At 43.0% G+C, this 23,516-nt stretch overlaps 1 protein-coding gene across 1 annotated transcript in view; it reads right to left on the reverse strand.

Moving 5' to 3' along the window:
• The window catches only part of hmcn1 (hemicentin 1), a 744,329-nt gene that overhangs the window by 509,340 nt on the left and 211,473 nt on the right, over window positions 1–23,516 (reverse strand). Inside the window, exon 6 of the mRNA XM_070887155.1 lies at window positions 19,673–19,779. Within this exon, the coding sequence (XP_070743256.1) occupies window positions 19,673–19,779 (107 nt within the window). The remainder of the gene's footprint in view (window positions 1–19,672; window positions 19,780–23,516) is intronic.

Raw genomic sequence — 23,516 nt, forward strand, 5'->3', positions numbered from 1 at the left:
CAAGAAAATTGGGCTATTTGATGCAAGTGTGTTAACCTGTTCTCTAAAATTACTAATGGTGGAATTTCATCCCCACTGAGAGAAAATCAATGAATTTGTACAGGATTAGGCCTGATAGTTTTATAACAACCTTTTTAAAACTTTTAATGTAAAATGCTAGGGGTGATTTTAATCTGCTTGCCGCCCCAGTCACCCTGTAAAATGGGCCAGTCAGCAGACACAAATTTGTAAAAGAAAATTAAAAATCTCCCATCCATTGGCTCTGAGGCCTACCTGACTCGATTTTTGAGCAGGTCTTGAGATAGGAAGCCAATGCCGTGCCCCAAACAGGCAAGAGCCTAAATTCAATATTTAAATCAGGGTCCTATGTTGGTTGAAGGACCCCAATGCAATTTTCACATACCAATGAGCAAAGAGTGCCTTAAAAGTTTCACCAAAAGAAAAGAAGAAACGCTGGAACCAACTTTCACAAGTTTACTGTGCAATGGTGACCACCCCGACGTCCGGAGTCCAATGCAAAAATAAGTGGCAGGACCTTGGTCAAGTAGTTAGTGTCTGTAATATTTTCATTCATTCACTGGAATTGCAATTGTAAATGTGACCATCTGTATGTCCCACCCAGCAGAAATACACCCTCTCGAAAAATATATATTTTCATCTTTGCAGAGGAAGGTGGCACACAACAAAAGAGAGAGAACTCGAACAGGAGGAGGCCCGGCAAATCTGCAGCCACTGACACACTTAGAAGAGAGAGTTGCTGCTTTGATGGGACCTGCCTGGAGAAAAGCAGCCACCACTGCACAAGCTGGGCCCACAGTCGAGGGAGAGGGCAAGTCTTGCTAATTCCATAGTCTGGCTTTGCTAAATGTTAAGTACTGCGCGGGCTAGCCAAGCTTCAGTTCCTGGGGAGGTCTCCATCAGGTACGCTTCAGTTGATGCAATGTGCTATCATTCATCGTGGTCCTTCAAATGAGCCTGCTGCCTGCGCTGTGTGAGCTTGCTCATGCCACCCTGCCCCTTCTGCTGCTAACCATTTGTCTGTTCTGTTATATTTTGCAGAACTTGAGGCCAACCCTAACGAGGCTGAAGCTGATGCAGAAGATGATTCAGACGAGGACGAACCTGAAGAGGAGAACATCTTCCAATCCCACCTTCCAGACCAAGAGCATGGGGGTGAGGGGGAGGAGCAGGGGAAGGATGAAGCCCCCACTGTTGTACTCACTCTGGAGAAGGTGCTGGTGCCGCCCATTGAGGTGCCAGGCTCTTTCCTGAGTGGTACAAGTGTTTCATGGTTTCACACCGTCTGAGGCTGCGGATTCCAGTGAAATGCTGCGAGCCACACTCAGGGTGAGGAGGGGAAGGAGAGCTCGACAGCGCTCTTCTGAGGTGCAGGATGTAACAGATGTGGTTCAGATGATGGCAATGAGTGGGGAGAGCATTGACCCAACGCGATCACTCCTGGACACCATCAGTGGGATGGGTGATGAGGTATCAGGACTATCAGGAGAAGTAACACTCTCGCGAGAAATGGGAGCACTGTCCAGGCACATGAGGGAGGGAATATTGCAGGCAGCTGTTACACTGTCGGTGAACATTAGGGAGGGAATGTTGCACGTAGTTGAGATGCTGTCGGGGTACATGAGGTAAAGAACATCGGAGGTAGCTGCTGCAATAAGGGAACACGCCCAGACCTCGCAGTCATTGATGGAATCCACTGCCACTCCCACTCCAATCCTCTGAAGAGGCCCAAGCCGGACCTTCCACATTACCACCTGCTCACACTCCCCATCAAGAAGTGCGCATTGCCAGAGATGTTCGAAAGAATAAGCTTGGTACCAACGCAGTCGGAGTCAACAAGACCAAGCGCAGCGGATGGTCTTATAATAAGGTGGAGGAGAACAGGTCCAAACAGTAAACATGGTCCATTTGGAATAGTTGCCGCTGAGCCTTCAGGCAGCAAAGCATTCACGGATGAGCTGCTGGTGCAAAGCTCGAGCAATCCTCTGCCATCGTGCTCCGGGTTCAGGTAGTTGCATGGCTTCCTTGTCCTCCTCCTCGTCATCTGCATCTTCCTCCGCATAATCAGCCACTCTCACCTCAGGTGGGTCTTCTACTACCAGTTTATGCTGCCTCATGATGGCTAAGTTGTGCAGCACACAGCAGACAACAGTGAACTGACCGACAATCTCAGGTGAATATTGCAAGTAACCTCCGGAATGGTCCAGGCATTGGAAACGCCAATGGTCCTCTCTATTATGCTGTGCGTCACGATGTGTGACATGTTGTATCCCTGGTCAACTTCTGTCCGGGTTATGCGTGGGGGCATCATAAGCCAGGTGGTGAGGCCGTACCCTTTGTCCCCCAGCAGCCAGCTCTGCCCTTCTGGCTGCTGCTGAAACATGACAGATACAAAGCTCTCGCATAGGATGAATGCATCATGGATGCTCCCAGGGTATCTCGCATCAACTGCCATGATGCGATGCATGTCGTCACATATGAGCTGCACATTCATGAAGTGGAAGCCTTTTCTGTTCCTGTACATCTCGGAATCTTCCAAGGATGCTCGCAAGGCGATGTGGGTACAATCAATGCAGCCCTGTACCTTTGGGAATCCGACAATCCTGGAGAAGCCCACAGCTCTGTCACGCATTGCCTGGCCGGTCATGGGGAACTTTATGTAGTCATTCCTCCGGGCATATAGTGCAACAGTCACCTGCCGAATACAGATATGTGTTGCATGTTGAGAAATGGCGCACGCATCGTCAATTGTGGCCTGGAATGATTCAGATGCATAGAATGAAAGTGCAGCTGTAACCTTCACTTCAACTGACAAAGCAGTCCTCCTGACACTTCTAGGGTGCAGGTCTACTTTTATAAACTCACAGATCTCAGTTACAATTTCTTTGCGAAAACGCAATCTTCTCATACAGTCTGCATCACTCAGGTGCAGGTATGAATGCCTATCTCGATATACCCGATGTGGGTAAGGCCTCCTGCCTATCATCCTATGTGCTCTGACGTTCCTCCGGTGATGCTGTCTAATCAATCTTCTCCTTCGCATCACCATCATGCAGAAGGCTTGCACGAGGTATGGCATTGTCAATATTGCCCCCATAATTTAATTGCAGCTTTGCAAGGTGGTCAAAACAGCAGGACAAAGCACTCGCACCTTCTTTCCTCTCGCTCTCCAAGGTGCACGCCCACGTATGGACCACACCCTGGACTGCGCATGTGCAATAGGCTTGCTTAGAACGGAAAGCTAGGCATTCAATAAAGACATTTGGGAATGAAGTCTAATGCAATTCTTTAATTTTTGATGTTTTTCAAAGTACCACCCCACCGCCGAACATCTCCTCACTGGACGCGAGGGTCGGAGCATCGATTGGCAGAATCGCACCCTCGCCCGGACACAGGGGCTCGGCTTCCACTTCCACCTCCCCCGGGGCTTCTTTTGAAGCTGCTGTATAGCCTAAGGGTTCTCGTCCCTTATATAAGGGGCTGGCAGTTCAGTTCGGCTTCCAACTCCCCCCCCCGGGTTTCTTTTGAAGCTGAGCCCCGAGCCCGTGTCCGGGCGAGGGAACAATTCTGCCGGTTGACGCTCCGACCCTCGAGCCCAGTGAGGAGATGTTCGGTGGTGGCGTGGCACTTTGAAAAAAAAATCAAAAATCAAAGAATAGCATTAGACTTCCATTTTTTCCCTTTTGACTTTGAAACAATTAAGATTTATATGCATATTCTTTGCCTTCTTAACTCCCTCCAAAACTTCGCCTAGAAACAATGGTGTCTTTCTGCACTGATTTTTTTTAATGTGCGCTGTTTTTTCTTAAGTTCCCAGATGATATTTTGGGAGTGGTCACATATGCTGGCCTAGGAAAAATGTAAGTTGGCCAAACTTGATTAAATGTGAAAAACTGGTGCAGACATCAGGTTACGCAAAAAAATCGCAACCTAAACAAAACGTATCTAACTAGCGCAAAAACTTTGGGGAAACTTGGATTTTAATTTACTCCAAAAAAAAACAGTGCATGCCAAAAAAAAACGCAGATAATTGAGCCCTATATTCCAGAGAATAAAACCCTAGTTTGTGTAATCTCTTCTCGTAATTTAACCCCAGGAGTCTGGGTATCATTCTAGTAAATCTACATTGCACTCCCTCCAAGGCCAATATATCCTTCCTAAGATGTGGTGCCCAGAACAGCTCACAGTACTCCAGGTGTGGTCTAACCAGGGCTTTGTACAGCTGCCGCATAACTTCTACTCCCTTGTATTTTAGTCCTATAGATACAAAGACCAGCATTCCATTATCCTTTTTGATTATTTTCTGTACCTGATCATGATATTTTAATGATCTATGCACATGGTCCCCCAAGTCTCTTTGGACCTCCACTGTTTTAGCTTTTCGCCATTTAGAAAGTACCCTGTTCTATCCTTTTTAGGTCCAAAGTGCTGCAGTACTGTAACTTCGGCTTAAGTACAGCTGAGGCCCACCTGCGCAGCAGTAAGTTACGATGACAAAGCAGGAGGAGGAAATTCATGGCCATAATAATTTTACAACTGAAATGTGTTCAATATACTTTTTTTTTACAAAAACAAAAGCTTCATTTGATACAAAAGCAAAATACTGCGGATGCTGGAAAACTGAAATAAAAACAAAATGCTGGAAAAACTCAGTCGCATCAGTGGAGAGGGAAACAAATGGCTGGATTTTGCAAAGGGTCAGCGGGCACGATCGGTGATAAGAACATAAGAAATAGGAACAGGAGGAGGCCATACAGCCCCTTGAGCCTGCTCCGCCATTCAATAAGATCATGGCTGATCTGATCATGAACTCAGCTCTACTTCCCTGCCCGCTCTCCATAACCCTTTATTCCCTTATCGCCCAAAAATCTGTCTATCTCCACCTTAAATATATTCAATGACCCAGCCTCCACAGTTTTCTGGGGCAGAGAATTCCATAGATTTACAACCCTCAGAAGAAATTCCTCCTCATATCAGTTTTAAATGGGCTGCTCCTTATTCTGAGACCATGGGCTAGAACCTCCACTTTTTTTGCATACTTAACGCCTGCATAACGCCCATTTTACCGCTGAAATGACGTATAACACCCATATATCGCCCATTTCGGGACCCCGCTGTGAACTCGCCGCCACGCGCCTTTACCAAATGTCGGATCGGTCAGCGCTGAGCAGTCCCAACACGCAGCGGCGGGTTCACAGTGGGGGACCCAATTCAGGTAATTAGTGCAAAAGCAAAATACCACGGATGCTGGAATCTGAAATAAAAGCAGAAAATGCTGGAAATTTCAGGTGGTCAGGCAGCATCTCTAATCTCTCCTACCTTCCACCCAATCACAGACCGTCCCTTTTGTTCTTTCTTCCCCTCCCCCTTTCAGTGCTTAAAAATGTGCTCTTTTTGAACATTTGGCAGTTCTGATGAAGGGTCAACCGGAAACGTTAACTCTGTTTTTTTGTCCACAGATGCTGCTTGACCTGCTGAGATTTCCAGCATTCTTTGTTTTTATTTCAGGTAATTAGTATCTTGTTTAGAGCCACTTAAGAGTGAATTTCAGTTTATCTTCTGTATTTGACAGCTCACCCATGGGGTCCACGTCTGTCAAGTTGAGGTGGGCGTTCATTGAATCAGCTGTTGAGTTGACAGCTTCAAATGTACAGCAGAAGCTTCCACCTTATAGAGATATCTTCACTCAGCCACAAACTCTGCCACACTGCATTTCCACAACAGGTTCACCATGCTGCAATTCTTTACACAAGTCTACATCCAGTCTGACCTCATTACCTCTCTCACCATTAACAGATCGCTTCAGTCATCTCAACTTCACCTGCCATCTATTACATCAGCGTTAGTGTCTTTTATACTCTCTTACCTTGGTCCTCAGAATCCCACCACAACGAGCCCCAACACCAGCAGCACCAACAACACCACCATCCTATTCCGCAATCACCTGATGCTGCACAGGACAGAGGGCACCCGACCATATTGCTGCCCGGGAGGCCAGGAATGGCATCACCATGGTCACATTTACTTCACTTAATGTTGTACACCCAGGATGCCACATGATACACCAGGTTGGCACCACCTCACATGAGCCCCATAAAGCATCCTTACAATGTCCATGCCATTCCTTTCACACTCATCACAATTGCGAGGGCTAGCGTTATGTCTGCACTGCAACTCACTAAGCCATTTTCAAAGGTGCACAGAAAGCTGTCCAAGACCGGAAAGTATTGAAAATAAAGGTTTCAATGTTTGACACCAAATTACCAGAAACTTTACATGAACATTGGATAAAACACCTACGTGCCTCTCGTTGTGTTTTGTTAGTTGATATGATTGCACTAGGATAAGTGAGTGTGAGGGGTGGCTAGTGAGATGGGGATGTGATAAGGTAGATAGAGGGGGATGAGTGGAGGTGAAAGGTAAGTTGGTATGAGAAGGATGTGCAGGAGTAGGGTAGGGAAGGCAGAGTGATGGGGGCGTGATGAGTAGCACAACAGGATGAGGTTGAGTGTGACTTTATACCAACATTTTGTGATCTACTGAGATCATTGGAACATTTGCGGCACTGCACCTAGGTTCTCCTGATGACATCCCTGCTTGTGCCCTCCTTTGCAATGTGCAACCAGGCTGTGTTGATCTCCTGGGGAGGTCTCTTCTGCCCATGGGAAGGGAAGAGAACTTCCCTGCATGCATCCCCAGGACCCCATGGGACAGCCTGGGTGTAGTCCTCTGCCGCTATGCAGTGCTCGTCAGTGTAAGCAGCATCTCAATGCTGTGGAACAGTGACAACACAAATGTCAAAAGAAAGTTGGCCATGATCCCTTTAACGAAACCGGCTGATGATGCGTCATCAAATGACATCACCAGACCCGCTTCCTCCTATTGGCCGGAAAACAAGCTGGACTGGCCTAACAAGCCCAATCAGGGGAAATTCATTTCAGAGGCCTGGATGGAGATAGCAGCGGGGTCGGGACCGCCACTGATGCCGCCCGCCATGGTCCCACCGAGTTTTGTAAAATTGTGGCCAATGTTAACGTTTCAGGTTGATGACCTTTTATAAGACATTGATCAATAACTGATCAATGCTTACTTGGGAAACTATATGCAAAACCATTTGTTCTGCAGAGGTCAAACACCACTCCATCTTATCTTCTACGAGCCTGTTCTTTGAGGTTCAAGTCACTCAGGTTTAACTAATAATGCAGGTTTCTAATAAGAGGCTGTATGGTCACCTTAGATAACTTATTCTGCAGGCATGGAATTTAGCATTCATTACAGGATTTCTTCCCTTGTTTTCCTTCGCCAGTTTTTCTCATTTTATTGGAACCCGGTGGACTGATACCTGAAGTTCTGAATCCCAATGGTGACACTAATCCGTTAACTCTCACTTAAGTACAGTTTGTTAATCCCCATGCATTTCCCACTTTGTATACATCAACTGCACAAACTGTAGTGAAGTGTATGGTGATTATGTAATCCCCAATAATCCTAGGTTATCAAACAGCTGGATTTGTAAAAATTCTGAGTCCATTGCAAATTCTTCAAATTAAACCAAGGTCTTGTCTGCCTGTAGCAATGGTTCAGAACATCGGATGGCACTAGTTCAAAGTTCTACCGGTATCCTGGTCAACATTCTTCCATAATTATCACCAAAACAAATTAACTGGTCACTTATGTCATTGCTGTTTGTGGGAATTTGCTGTGTGCAGTATAGCTAGTGCATTTGCCTGTGTAACAACAGTGACTACACTTCAAAGTAATTCATTGTATGTGAAGTGCTTTGGGACATTTCTGAGAGATTTGATCAAGTGCTATATAAATATTCTATTCCATCCTATATATATTCACTAAACCAAATACTGGTATTAAAAGTTCTCTCCCTACAGTTCTCAAGTTTCACTCTGAAGCCCCGATTTTAACTCTGGGCCATTTAGGGTATGTGGGCCACGGGTTTGGATTAGAAACTCACCCACTGCTCCAGAATTCTTAGGCCTCAGTTAAATACTAGCGATTTCCTATCCTTCCACACTGAATACTTACTGTTTGATACTGAAGAACTGATGAACATACGCAGGTTAACAAGGCCATAAAAATGCAAACAAAGCACTGGGGTTCATGTCTAGAGGGATAGAATTGAAAAGTAGAAATATTGGGCTCAATTTTCCCCAAAGCATTTTTTTGGCGTACTTGAAGAGTTACGGCCGATTTTTTGGGGCCTAAGTACACCAAAAAAAATATTCTTACATAAGAACATAAGAACATAAGAATTAGGAACAGGTGTAGGCCATCTAGCCCTCGAGCCTGCTCCGCCACTCAACAAGATCATGGCTGATCTGGCCGTGGACCCAGCTCCACTTACCCACCCGCTCCCCATAACCCTTAATTTCCTTATTGGTTAAAAATCTATCTATTTGTGATTTGAATACATTCAATGAGCTAGCTTCAACTGCTTCCCTGGGCAGAGAATTCCACAGATTCACAACCCTCTGGGAGAAGAAATTCCTTCTGAACTCTGTTTTAAATTGGCTCCCCCGTATTTTGAGGCTGTGCCCCCTAGTTCTAGTCTCCCCGACCAGTGGAAACAACCTCTCTGCCTCTATCTTGTCTATCCCTTTCATTATTTTAAATGTTTCTATAAGATCACCCCTCATCCTTCTGAACTCCAATGAGTAAAGACCCATTCTACTCAATCTATCATCATAAGGTAACCCCCTTATCTCCAGAATCAGCCTAATGAATCGTCTCTGTACCCCCTCCAAAGCTGGTATATCCTTCCTTAAATAAGGTGACCAAAACTGCACGCAGTACTCCAGGTGCGGCCTAACCAATACCCTGTATAGTTGCAGCAGGACCTCCCTGCTTTTGTACTCCGTCTCTCTCGCAATGAAGGCCAACATTCCATTCGCCTTCCTGATTACCTGCTGCACCTACAAACTAACTTTTTGGGATTCATGCTCAAGGACCCCCAGGTCCCTCTGCACCGCAGCATGTTGTAATTTCTCCCCATTCAAATAATATTCCCTTTTACTGTTTTTTTTCCCCAAGGAGAATGACCTCACATTTTCCGACATTGTATTCCATCTGCCAAACCTTAGCCCATTTGCTTAACCTATCTAAATCTCTTTTCAGCCTCTCTGTGTCCTCAACACAACCCGCTTTCCCACTAATCTTTGTGTCATCTGCAAAGTTTGTTACACTGCACTCTGTCCCCTCTTCCAGGACATTTATGTATATTGTAAACAGTTGTGGTCCCAGCACCGATCCCTGTGGCACATCACTAACCACCGATTTCCAACCCGAAAAGGACCCATTTATCCCGACTCTCTGCTTTCTGTTAGCTAGCCAATTTTCGATCCATGCTAATACATTTCCTCTGACTCCGCGTACCTTTATCTTCTGCAGTAACCTTTTGTGTGGCACCCTATCGAATGCCTTTTGGAAATCTAAATACACCACATTCATCGGTACACCTCTATCCACCATGCTCATTATATCCTCAAAGAATTCCAGTAAATTAGTTAAACATGATTTCCCCTTCATGAATCCATGTTGTGTCTGCTTGATTGCACTATTCCTATCTAGATGTCTTGCTATTTCTTCCTTAATGATAGCTTCAAGCATTTTCCCCACTACAGATGTTAAACTAACCGGCCTATAGTTACCTTCCTTTTGTCTGCCCCCTTTTTAAAAAGAGGCGTTACATTAGCTGCTTTCCAATCCGCTGGTACCTCCCCAGAGTCCAGAGAATTTTGGTAGATTATAACGAATGCATCTGCTATAACTTCCGTCATCTCTTTTAATACCCTGGGATGCATTTCATCAGGACCAGGGGACTTGTCTACCTTGAGATCCATTAGTCTGTCCAGCACTACCCCCTAGTGATAGTGATTGTCTCAAGGTTCTCCCTTCCCACATTCCCGTGACTAGCAATTTTTGGCATGGTTTTTGTGTCTTCCACTATGAAGACCGAAGCAAAATAATTGTTTAAGGTCTCAGCCATTTCCACATTTCCCATTATTAAATCCCCCTTCTCATCTTCTAAGGGACCAACATTTACTTTAGTCACTCTTTTCCGTTTTATATATCTTTTACTATCTGTTTTTATGTTTTGCGCAAGTTTACTTTCGTAATTTATCTTTCCTTTCTTTATTGCTTTCTTAGTCATTCTTTGCTGTCGTTTAAAATTTTCCCAATCTTCTAGTTTCCCACTAACCTTGGCCACCTTATACGCATCGGTTTTTAATTTGATACTCTCCTTTATTTCCTTGGTTATCCATGGCTGGTTATCCCTTCTCTTGCCGCCCTTCTTTTTCACTGGAATATATTTTTGTTGAGCATTATGAACGAGCTCCTTAAAAGTCCTCCACTGTTCCTCAATTGTGCCACCGTTTAGTCTGTTTTCCCAGTCTACTTTTGCCAACTCTGCCCTCATCCCACTGTAGTCCCCTTTGTTTAAGCATAGTACGCTCGTTTGAGGCACTACTTCCTCACCTCAATCTGTATTAAAAATTCAACCATACTGTGATCACTCATTCCGAGAGGATCTTTTACTAGGAGATCGTTTATTTTTCCTGTCTCATTACACAGGACCAGATCTAAGATAGCTTGCTCTCTTGTAGGTTCTGTAACATACTGTTCTAAGAAACAATCCCGTATGCATTCTATGAATTCCTCCTCAAGGCTACCCCGTGTGATATGATTTGACCAATCGATATAAGGTTAAAATCCCCCTTGATTACTGCCGTTCCTTTTTCACATGCCTCCATTATTCCCTTGATTATTGTCCGCCCCATCGTGAAGTTATTATTTGGGGGCATATAAACTACGCCCACCAGTGACTTTTTCCCCTTACTATCTCTAATCTCCACCTACAATGATTCAACATTTTGTTCATTAGAGCCAATATCGTCTCTCACAACTGCCCTGATATCATCCTTTATTAACAGAGCTACCTCACCTCCTTTCCCTTCTTGTCTATCTTTCCGAATTGTCAGATACCCCTGTATGTTTAATTCCCAGTCTTGGTCCCCCTGCAACCACGTTTCTGTAATGGCCACCAAATCATACCCATTTGTAATGATTTGTGCCGTCAACTCATTTACTTTGTTTCGAATGCTGCGTGCGTTTAGGTAAAGTGTTTTAATACTAGTTTTTAAACCATGATTTTTAGTTTTGACCCCTCCTGCAGCCCCTTTATATTCATACATATTGTCCCTTCCTATCACCTTGTGGTTTACACTTAGCCCAGTGCTACTCTGCTCTGTTGCCTCCTGCCTTTTGCATCCTTTCTTAGGGTTCTGTTCATCTGAGCTCTCACCCACTCTAACTAGCTCAGAGCCCTCTCCTGGGTTCCCATCCTCCTGCCAAGCTAGTTTAAAGCCCTCCCAACCGCACTATCAAAACCACCCGTGAGAACATTGGTCCCGTCTCTGTTGAGGTGTAACCTGTCTGACTTGTACAGGTCCCATCTCTTCCAGAAGTGGTCCCAATTGTTCAGGAAACTAAAGCCCTCCCTCCTACACCAATGCCCCAGCCATGTATTTATCTGACTAGCCTTCCTATTTCTACCCTCACTAGTATGTGGTACTGGCAGTAATCCCAAGATTACCACCTTTGAGGTCCTGGCTTTCAATTTTACTCCTAGCTCCCTAAACTCAGCTTTCAGGACCTCACCCCTCTTTCTACCTATGTCGTTGGTACCAATGTGGACCACAACCACTGGCTGTTCCCCTTCCCTCCCCAGAATGCCCTGCAGTCGCTCATTGACATCATTGACCCTTGCACCAGGGAGGCAACACACCATCCTGATGTCACTTTTGCTGCCGCAGAAGCGCCTATCTGCTCCCCAAACAATTGAATCTCCTATCACTATAGCCCTTCCCGTCTTCTTCCTCCCCCCCTGTGCAGCTGAGCCACCCACGGTGCTGTGGACTTGGCCCTTGCTGCACTTCCCAGAGGCATCACCGCCATCGCCAGTAGTCAGAATAGAGTACCGGTTGGAGAGCGGGATAGCCTCAGGGGACTCCTGCACTACCTGCCTCGCCATACTCTTATGTGTGACGGTCACCCATTCCCTATCCTCCTGTACCCTTTTAATCTGTGGGGTGACCAACACCTGAAACGAGCTATCCACATACCTCTTGTTCTCTCGGATACTCCTCAGTGCCTCCAGTCCTCGCTCAAGCTCCGAGACTCAGCGCTCGAGTTGGAGGAGCTGGAGACACTTCCTGCACATGTGGTCATCCCGTTGCGGGAAGCATCCAGGAATTCCCACATGGCACAGGTGTTGCATTCCGTTTGAACGAGCTGCCCTGCCATCCCACTAGTTACCCTTAAATTACCCAGCAAAAACACTGACTCCCACTACACACACTAAACAGCTTCTAAGTTTCCCCATTGGATTTCTTCATTTTGACCTGGCGTAACCTGGACATTTAGTTTTGGGGGTGGAGCCTTGATATCCGCCAAAAAGATCGGGCTGCCGTGGTAACCAGGGACACAATGTGAGCTGAGACTGCAAAGTGAAGCATACAGCCAGCTCCCAACACATTAAAAGAATTAAAAAACACATAGCAGCAACTTACCTCCAACCCCGCCCAAATTGCTTGTCAGTCCGGTCGCTGTCTCTGCCCTCTCTCTCCTCTGCTCCCTCTCCCTATCTCTCTCTCTCTGGTGTGTGAGTGAACCGGGGACCGAGAATAGGACCGGACAGCCTTCGGGCGGGATTGGAGGTAAGTTGCTGCTGTATTTTTCAATTCTTTTAGTGTGTCTGGGCATCTGCTGCACCAATTTCCTTACCTGCGCCGATTTCCTTAACTTTCCGCAAGATTTTTCTGGAGAGGTCACATACGCTGGCCTAAGCCGAACTGGAGTAACTCTCAGTTGGCCAAACTAAATGGCCAGAATTGGCGTAGGTGGCTGGTTATGCACCCTTTGGCTGAAAAAAAAAACTGACCTAAAAAAATCATAACTAACTGAGTTATGCTGGTGCAAATTGATTGGGGAAACTGTGGTTTTTCAACTTGGCCAAAAAGAGCAGCCTGCTCCAAAAAAAAGGCGCAAATCATTGGGGAATATTGATCCCATTATGTTAAGCTTGTATAGAACCTTGGTTGGACAACACTTGGAGTACTGTGAACAATTCTGGTTTCCATGTTACAAAAGGGATGTAGAGACATTGGAGATGGTGCAAAAAAGATTTATAAGGATGATACCAGAACTGAGAGGTTATAACAGAAGAAAGACTGAACAGCCTGGGACTCTTTTCTCCAGTCAAGAGTAGACTGAGGCGGGTCGATGTAGAGAAAATGCTTCTGCTTGTGGGGAATCCAAAACTTGGGGTCATAATTATAAGATAGTCACTAATAAATCCATTAAGGAATTCAGAAGAAACTTCTTTACCCAGAGAATGGTTAGAATGTGGAATTTGTTACCACATGGAATAGCATAGATGCACTTAAGGGGAAGCTAGATACACGAGAGAGAAAGGAATAGAAGGACATGTTTATAGGTGAGATGACAAAATGGGAGAAGGTGTGGAGCATAAACACCGGCACAGACTAGTTGGGCCGAATGTCCAGTTTGATATGCTGTAATTTCTATGTTATACTTTGTATTTAGTGTTTAATGGGTAGATATTATTTTATGCTCATTTTTCCCTGTTCTGTTGGTAAGTGTAAAAATGTGTGTTGGCTCTGAAACTTAATGGCAGCCCCAGAAACTTGATGGCAGCCTCACATTATTAAAAATAAGCAAAATCTTTCTGGGGATCATTAATCATGGAGAAAATAAAAAAGAAAAGGGCAAAATTTTAATAATTTCTTCCCAATTCTATTTATTTAAAACCAGAAAAAACTGAATGTAATCATCTGTGGTTGTGTTCATAAAACATGTGCAAGCACTTTCAATACATGACCTATAATCTGGAAGATCCAAGACACACTCCTCTGAAAGATTTGGGGCAAAGTATGCATCCGGTACATTTTAGGGGCCAATTTGCTATAGCTATCTATCTGTGGTTTCAAAATATTTAATTATATACTTGGAGTTCCCTGATTTTTCTAACCAAATTTTAATTAGTAATCATTGGAGCTGATTTTCAATCAATGCTGATGTGTTCTCGCTAGAATCCATGGCTTGCAGAGGACCATCAAGCCATCGTACATCTGTTAACCATATTTAATGTTTCAGCTATGTTGTAAAAGACAGTTTGGCAACATTGCAACTCTCACTGTTGATTTATCTTACTGTATCTAATTGTCTGGACTGATGATGGTTATTACACAGAGATAATCTCACACAGCATGTGAGGTACTGTTTGAAACTAAAAAAGTTTTTCAGTAATGAGGACTTTTTGTGCAGCCATGGGGAGTGAGTCCATGCTGGCTTGTTCCTTTGTTGTGGCCTGGCACGTGCTATAGTATGTGCTACATCGATTGATCTTTAGATTTACAACACATTCCACCATTTTTCCTGCCATTGTTTGCTAATCTATTTTATATTTCCTTTCAGCTATAAATAAGGTATGATGTCACTCACTTCCATGCTTATAAATTAGCTCATTTGATATTAAAAAACTCCACCTGATTTCATTTAAGAACATAAGAACATAAGAAATAAGAGCAGGAGTAGGCCATTTGACCCTTCGAGCCTGCTCTGCCATTTAATAAGATCATGGCTGATCTGATCATGGACTCAGCTCCACTTCCCTGCCCACTCCCCATAATCCTTTACTCCCATATTGCTCAAAAATCTGTCGATCTCCACCTTAAATATATTCAATGACCCAGCCTCCACAGCTCTCTGGGGCAAAGAATTCCATAGATTTACAATCCTCAGAAAATAAATTCCTCCTCATCTCAGTTTTAAATGGGTGGCCCCTTATTCTAAGACTATGTCCCCTAGTTTTAGTTTCCCCTAGGAGTGGAAATATCCTCTCTGCATCCACCTTGTTGAGCCCCCTCATTATCTTATAAGTTTCAATAAGATCACCTCTCAATCTTCTGAACTCCAATGTATATAGGCCCAACCTACTCAACCTATCTTCATAAGTCAACCCCCTCATCTCCGGAATCAGCCTAGTGAACCTTCTCTGAACAGTCTCCAATGCAAGTATATCCTTCCTTAAATACGGAGACCAAAACTATATGCAATACTCCAGGTATGGCCTTACCAATACCCTGTACAGTTGTAGCAGGACTTCTCTGCTATTAAACTCTATCCCCTTTACAATAAAGGCCAACATTCCAGTTGCTTTCCTGATTACTTGCTGTACCTGCATACTAACTTTTTTGTGTTTCATGCACAAGGACTCCCAGGTCCCTCTGTACTGCAGCACTTTTCAATTTTTCTCCATTTAAATTATAATTTGCTTTTCTATTTTTTCAGCCAAAGTGGATAACCTCACATTATACTCCATCTGCCAAATTTTTGCCCACTCACTTATCCCTTTGCAGATTTTTTGCATCATCCTTACAATTTGCTTTCCCACCCATCTTTGTATCATCAGCAAACTGGCTACATTACACTCAATCCAAGTCATTAGTATAAATTTAAATAGTTGAGGACCCAGCATCAATCTCTGTGGCACCCCACTAGTCACTGTTTGCCAACCAGAAAATTACCCATTTATCCTGACTCTCTCTTTTCTGTTAGTTAGCCAATCCTCTATCCATGCTAATATATTACCCCCAACCCCGTGTACTTTTATCTTGTGCAGTAACCTCTTATGTGGTACCTTATCGAATGCCTTCTGGAAATCCAAATACACCACATCCACTGGTTTCCCCTTATCCACCCTGCTCGTTACATCCTCAAAGAACTCCAGCAAATTTGTCAAATATGATTTCCCTTTCATAAAACCATGCTGACTCTGCTTGATTGAATCATGCTTTTCCAAATGTCCCGCTAATGCTTCCTTAATAATGGACTCCAGCATTTTCCCAACGACAGATGTTAAGCTATCTGGTCTATAGTTTCCTGCTTTTTGTCTGCCTCCTTTTTTAAAAAAAAAATAGGGGTGTTACATTTGCGGTTTTCCAATCTGCTGGGACCGCCCCAGAATCCAGGGAAATTTGGTAGATTACAACCAATGCATCCACTATTTCTGCAGCCACTTCTTTTAAGATCCTAGGATGTAAGCCATCAGGTCCAGGGGACTTGTCTGCTTTTAGTCCCATTATTTTACTGAGTACTACTTCATTAGTGATAGTGATTGTATTAAGTTCCTCCCTTCCTATAGATTATCCATTTTTGTGATTTTTTAGTGTCTTCTAATGTAAAGACCGATACAAAATATTTGTTCAATGTCTCTGCCATTTACCTGTTCCTCATTATTAATTCCCCAGTCTCATCCTCTAGGGGTCCAACATTTACTTTAGCCACTCTTTTCCTTTTTATGTACCTCTAGCAACCAGTTTCCAATATAATTCCTGTTCCTGGCAAGACATCAGTTGGCATCATTATTGTTGCTGCCTAAAGTGGATATGGGCTTTAGCAATTTGAATTATAAACATATTGTGAAGGAATAGGTGGAGATGAATGGTACATCCAAAGTGTACTTTTTTGGTATAATCTTTGGGGAATCAATTGTTGGGATTTTGTTTCTATAACACCGTTGAAAGAAGCGTTGTGTAGCTACATTGGAAGTATAAATAAAATAGCTAATAACAGGGTAAGAATACAATATAGTGAGCCAAAAATTGCGGACGGAGGCTTCCCGCGGGCACATATTTAAAATTAATTGAAACTGAATTAAATTGTTTTAGAAAAACTTTTACTTTTTGAATTTAAAAAAAATGTTAGAAATAGGGTAAAAAAATAAACAAGGTTTTTAATATAAAAATTAGTGATAACATTTAATTTTCTTATCTTTTAAAACTATTATGCTGGTAAAAGCAGGCCTTACATCTACTTTTACCTTTTCCTTCCACTTCCCCCATCACAGTAGTTACCCCCCCTTGAAATTCGTGACTAATTGCTCTTTGAGGCAAGGTGCAAGAGTTTTAAGGACATTCGCTGGGCAGGAGTTGGGCAAGTAGCCCAACTCTCCGCCTGCGAAGGACCTTCTCCCAGGGATGTGTGCGATCAGTCAAAAGAAATATTGACCGATTGCAAGTGCCAGGTTTAGTCGCATGCTCTTCGTGTGCCCAAACCCGGAACTTAAGGGACCTCTTTGGGCGCACATGGTACACACCCGGAAGGCCACAATGTACAGCCCATTGTTTTCAAAATGCAAGTGTCATGTTTTTCAGTGTCCTGTTCACTAAGAAGCCATTCTATTCAGAATCTTCACTTTAGCTTTTTTAACCTGTATCTGTCATAAAGCTATTTACACATTTGGCTGCCCTGACCATTCTTCAGTGCCATTTTTGTGCGCTTGAAGCTTACAATGATTTCTAAGGAGCCCTTACAATACAGTGGGTTTCCTCAAAAAAAATGACACGCTGGCCCACATTTAACCTTTCCAGGCAGGGAGGCACCAACTATATCCTCTCCTGAAAAAGTGCAGTCACAACCCTTTCATCGCCAATCTGGTAAATGCCTTGCAGCATAGTTGAGCAAAACTGCAATAACCACATACTTCTCAGCAGAAGAATACTAGGATATCTTATCATTATGACTGTCTTCCTCTGCTCTTACAGGAGGGCCTTTTTATCTCTCCACACTCAATGTGCCTAATTGCCTGTGTCTTGTTATTTGACTGGCCTCAAAGAGCAATTAGTTACAAACTTCAAGGGGTAACTACGGTTATGGGGGAGGGGGGAGGCAAAAGGTAACATAAAAGCGAGAAAAAGGCAAATAGATATAAGGGTATAGCAAAACCTACTCTTGTGCACTTCCTAGATAACATCTTTTAGAAACTGTATTCGGTCATTAAAATGCAGTTCAATAGCAGAAAGGATTTTTTAAAAATCTCACCTATATGCAAGAAGTGCAGAACATATTTCTCAAGAAAATGAGGGGAGCCAGTACAAAATGAAAATGAAAATGAAGCTGCAATATCACATATACCATAGATTGTATTCTATTGAAATTCAAAACTGAATTAAACTAATTATGTTTGATTTATATTGTCCCAATTACACTAACTGAAAATATCAAAAGCTGTAGATTTGCACCAGACAGTGGAAAATTTAAATCTGAATTATACGTTCAATATAGTGATCCCTGATGAAATAGAGGTTGACATTTTCAACCATAGCACTCAGAAGTTTGAGCCATTTTTAAATTTGTTGAGGATAGAAAATGGGAATGAGAACATCAAGTTTTGATTGTTAACTTCCACTCTGTCATTCAGTTATGAAAAGCCAAACGTTTCAGTAAAAAATGTGCAACAATAGCATCTGCAGACCTCTCAGAATGAAGCCTACATTTTTACAAAGCAAAAGCTCAAAATATGCATATGAACGCAAATTTAAAGCTATTTCACATGCACCACCTTGTTTATGCAGATTTGCTCACAGGTTGGGACAGATGTGACTTTATGGGGTAGATTGTAAACCCCGTTCCTTCCTGCCTGCTATACGAATACTATATGCCAAGAACATGTGACATTCCTAGGGTCCAGCGATGCTATGGCACATGGCACTCTGGGGATCCAACGTTGCTATGGCACACAGCACTTCCAAGGTCCAGCATTGTTTATGGTACATGACATTCTTGGGGTCTACCACTGCTTCAGCACATGGAATTCCTACGGTCCAGGAGTTTTATGGCAAATGGTATTCCTAGGGTGCAGGGCTGCTATTGCATATTAGACACCCTACGGCACTTCTGGTAGGAAATTCCATTTGTGGCCACAGATAATGGGGGAGCCAGTACAAAGGCTCCCCACACAAGTTTCCATTCCACCCACAGGAGTTAAGCTGGTGAACCAGCGTAACTCCAATGGAAAATCAAGCCCACATGCAGCACCTTGTTCCTGCAGAGTTGCTCACAGGTTGATCACCAGGAACAAACTACACGAGACTATAGAGAAGAAAACACATAAAATAAAATGCTTATAAGAGAAAAGACTTTGGCCATGCATGCACAAGGGGACATGTATTCAAACTTTGTGGGAAAGATTGATACGGCCCGCTTCAGGTTATATATACTTGGATCACCATTAATAAATATTTGAACTCTGCCATAAAACCAGACTAAACAACATTATTTTCTGTTTGCCATCTTTATGATGCTGCACCTTTAAATGCAACTCTCATATTTTCCATACTGGTGACACAGTTTCATCACAGAGAGCACAGCTGTCGCACAAGGATTGCCCTCCAACACTGACCCCTGGGCAAGGGGGCCAATCCAGGAAATAGCTGGGCCTTAACCCCACTTGTCCTTGTAAGAAATAGAAGAGGCATACTGGCCATTACTGATACATCAGGTGCCCCATCCAAGGTCAGGCCTGTGAATTCCTGACTTAGAGAGTACCCACACGAGGTCCGTCATTTGCTTTGTAAGGGGCTGGTACAAGTTCCACCCATTACAAGGCCAGATGGAAACTCTCAAACAGCAGAGACCCGATGTAACTTTGTGTTCCCTTAGTTCCTTGGGATTCTGCTGGTCTCCTGTTGAAGTTATGGTGGGAGACTGGTAGAACCCTATAGAATTTTGGGTGTCTTCAGAGGACTTTGTACATATTGTTTCCGCAAGGATTTACCTTAATGGTCCACAGTCCTGGTTCTGGATCCTTGACATTAACTACCCTGGCTGAGTTTGCAATGTGTAAGAGCTCATTAAGACCAGCTCCTTTCTTTATCATCTTTCCTACAAGCCAAAAGAAAATAAAAATGTTTAATCAACCAATGAAAACCTGCCACTGTTATTAAATTATTGCATTAAAACAAAGAACAAAATTCTCCTAAAGATTTCAAAGATAATGCCAAGCATTTAATAAAAGAAATGTTAAAAGATTTCTATTTTTAACCTTCACCTTGTTCACTCCCAATTTAGAAAAGTCCTGCTTGGGTAGTACATTCATTGAGTCTATCTCTGGGTAGTTGCCACTCAACTAAACAGGGCCAACATTATTCTGGCTCTCAAAACTCAAATGAAAGCCAAGGACCACATAGGTCACCATGGTCTCATGAGTTGAAGGTTAGCCAAGGCTGGGATTTGATCCTGCCACTTCTTCGGTTAGAAGTCCATCATTAAAACTATCAGAACCATCAGCCTGTTTCTATAGATACGATTTTAAAGATGTAAAATCTACTGCATCTGGCAGAAGTATATCTTTTACCAGCCAAATGTGGAACAACATCAGTGAGACTTATGAAGAATCCCGCAACCCAAACGGCTATGGGAAGCAGGTTTCATCTTAAATCTGAAATTAAATGGCTGAGTAATTAATTTTCTTAATTTAAAATAGGCCTATCTTTCAAGTGTTAGTTTGATTTAAATCCATTTCAATAAAATTAGAACAGATATTTGGATACTATGGCCTAGCAAGTGGGGCGTGGTCCCAACGTAGCACACACTGCGCGTGCCTAATGAGGCCGGTCTCATTTGCTTATTTCCGGTGAGCTGTAGGTGCTAGTCCCAGGAGCTCAGACACTGGCTGAGGTCATAACGAAAGTCCGGCGAAAAGCAAGAGGCAATCAGGAGGGAAAGCTACAGTGGCCCACGGAATTAATAAGGGGTAAGCCATTTAGGACCGAGATGAGGAGAAACTTCTGAGATAATTATGAACCTGTGGAATTCTCTACCACAGAAAGTTGTTGAGGCCAGTTCATTAGATATATTCAAAAGGGAGTTAGATGTGGCCCTTATGGCTAAAGGGATCTAGGGGTATGGAGAGAAAGCAGGAATGGGGTACTGAAGTTGCATGATCAGCCATGATCATATTGAATGGTGGTGCAGGCTCGAAGGGCTGAATAGCCTACTCCTGCACCTGCATTCTATGTTTCTATGTTTCTATGTTTACCAATATGGCAGGTGGCATGGAATTTTGGATTTTTAGATGCCCATTTTACACATGTAAAATAGGTGCAGAGAAATCCAATTTTTAGCCCAACATGTTTACATTTGAAGACTTGCAAAAAGAGATAGTAGTTAATAACATACATTTAATTTTCATAACCATTGTAAATGAAGGTCATTGCAGTGCACAGCACAGGTCATATAACATAACCACGGTCCAAGTACTGGCCAAAACATGTTCCTTTACAAAATCCACACTGCACACATAAGCACATATCGTAACTCCTGGTGGGAGTCGGGTAGTGGGGAGCAAGGCAAACAGGAAATGTCCATCCATCTGCAGCTCAAGGCCTGCAAGATTTTAAACTCCCAGGCATCATCTGCATAAGTGCGGTCAGTCTCCCCTCCTGAAACCCAGCAGGAAGCGCGAGTTGACTGGTGGCCGGGGGCTGATTTTGAGCGGCAGAAGGCCACCGTCAGGGGAACCAAAACAAAATTAATAATTACTTAAAGGGAATGCTAGAAGCTGTTCAGAAACCGACCCAGGATATGTTTATAATGTTCCTCCTGGGCCCATGAAATACTAAAGGCTGCTGCCAGCCTGCCCCAGGCCCCTGCCCTGGGAATATCTTCCTCCCCCCATGCACCATCTGCTGACTAGCTCAGCATGGGACCTCACCAATGGCATGCAAGTGAAGCCTGGGCCCCAAAATGTCTTGGGCCTCATGCCAGCAAAAAGCTAAAATCGCCCCGAAGGTAACTTGTCTTCTCTGATTATTACTGAACTACAGTAGACTCAGTGTTATCACCCTGTTGCATAAGCCCTTAAATTAGCCTGTGGAATTTCTGTCTTGTAAGTTGCTGCAGCCCTTCTGCGAACCTGCCCAAAATTCACTTAGTTACACCAAGGTCTCAGCATTCAGTATTCACCTACTGTAATGGGTTAGTTATTGGACCCATTAACTCCTTGATTTTCAACTGTGACCTTGAAAATTAACAGATTTGAAACACTTCATAATGTATACATCTCACATAGTATTAACAATTTAGGAATACCAAGGCAAACTTAGGGCAAATCGATCTATTAGCAAAAAAAGGAAGTTTAAAAAAAATTATATTGAAATGACCTAGATGAGGAATTACTGATGCTCCAATACTCAACAGTGACTTTGACCCTATCCATGTAAATCTGTCAGTCACCGAATCAGTCTCTCCAAATGGGATTTAATCTAGTTGCATTATCTCACTAAAATTCCTGGTTATGTTTATCTTCAGATCAAGCACTTATTGAATGGAGTTGACTTAGATGGACATGGAGTGGACGTGTGAGATCATAATTGTGAAAAATCTCAAGATAAGATTTGTGTATGGAGCCTTGGAGCTTTGCTGAATTATTCACCACAAAAAATAGGACCTGCAGGAGTAATTAATTGTCTGCCTTCAAATCTCTACACTGTTCATAGGTGTAATTTAAAAACAAGATTGTTTGATGCCTGATTTCTAAATAAAGTCATCTTTTGTTGTGTCATTTTGTGAAAGGGCAGTGGGTGGGAAATTGCATTGTACATGTCATCATATCCAAAAGATCTATTTTTTTAAAGTGACAGCAATCAATGTACTGAATAACAAGTTTATGACTCTATATAAAGTGTATCCAAACTTGTAGTCTTTGTGGGCATGTAAATACAAGTCATAAAGCCTCAGGGATCACTTATAAAATTCAAAATCATGTTTCCACTCATTTTCATATATCACAAATTGCTGATACTAACAAATCTTGGTGTTCTGGATTAGTACTTACCCACCCAAGGCAACGGCATTAAGAGCAGTCCTGGCCAAACCTCTAGGGCCACATAATTTAAACAGGACATACCAGCAAAGAAGAAATACAAGCACACAAAGGATTGTTTTGCCTGAGATTTATGGGCTCAGGGACCTCAATTGGCCTGCAGGCTTTAGTTTGGACACCACGACTGTATACGAATAGGGCCTCCATCGTTCACATTGTATTTGACGCCTTTTTAATGAATTCGGGACCTCGTCAGGACATAGTTTCTTTGGCAATGCTGCTGAGAAAACTACAAATTATAGAAATGACTGAACAAAATAAATATTGTTTTATTTTCCTCAACAGGCCATATATGTATATTTTGTGAAATTATTGTCAAGTTTGCTAACATAACACTTGCAGAAGAATACATTGCTACACTGAGGTTGCTGGCTTTCAGATTTGGGGATTTTTGACCATTTTTCCACAAAAACGATTTTGTAAATACAAGTGTTACATTTAATTGTTGGGTTTTAAAAACAAAGTTTATTCAGTTAAGTTAAAATGGGTAGAGATAAAAGATGGCTAAAGTATTAATGAACTAGCTTTGCTAATGTTTTCCCATAGACTGTAAATAATAAGCAATTTGTTAGGCTACTTCAGCAATTGATAAACATCTCACATACATTGGCATCTATTCCTTTTAGCCATGGACATCAAAAAAGATGGTAAACAAGCAGAAAACTGGAAAACAGTCAGGCCCAACAAAGGTGGTGAGAAAGTTAGAATATAGGGAGTAGTTGGAAACTGTTTTGTT

Source organism: Pristiophorus japonicus, chromosome 8 (assembly GCF_044704955.1).
Source record: "Pristiophorus japonicus isolate sPriJap1 chromosome 8, sPriJap1.hap1, whole genome shotgun sequence".
Lineage (NCBI taxonomy): Eukaryota > Metazoa > Chordata > Chondrichthyes > Pristiophoridae > Pristiophorus > Pristiophorus japonicus.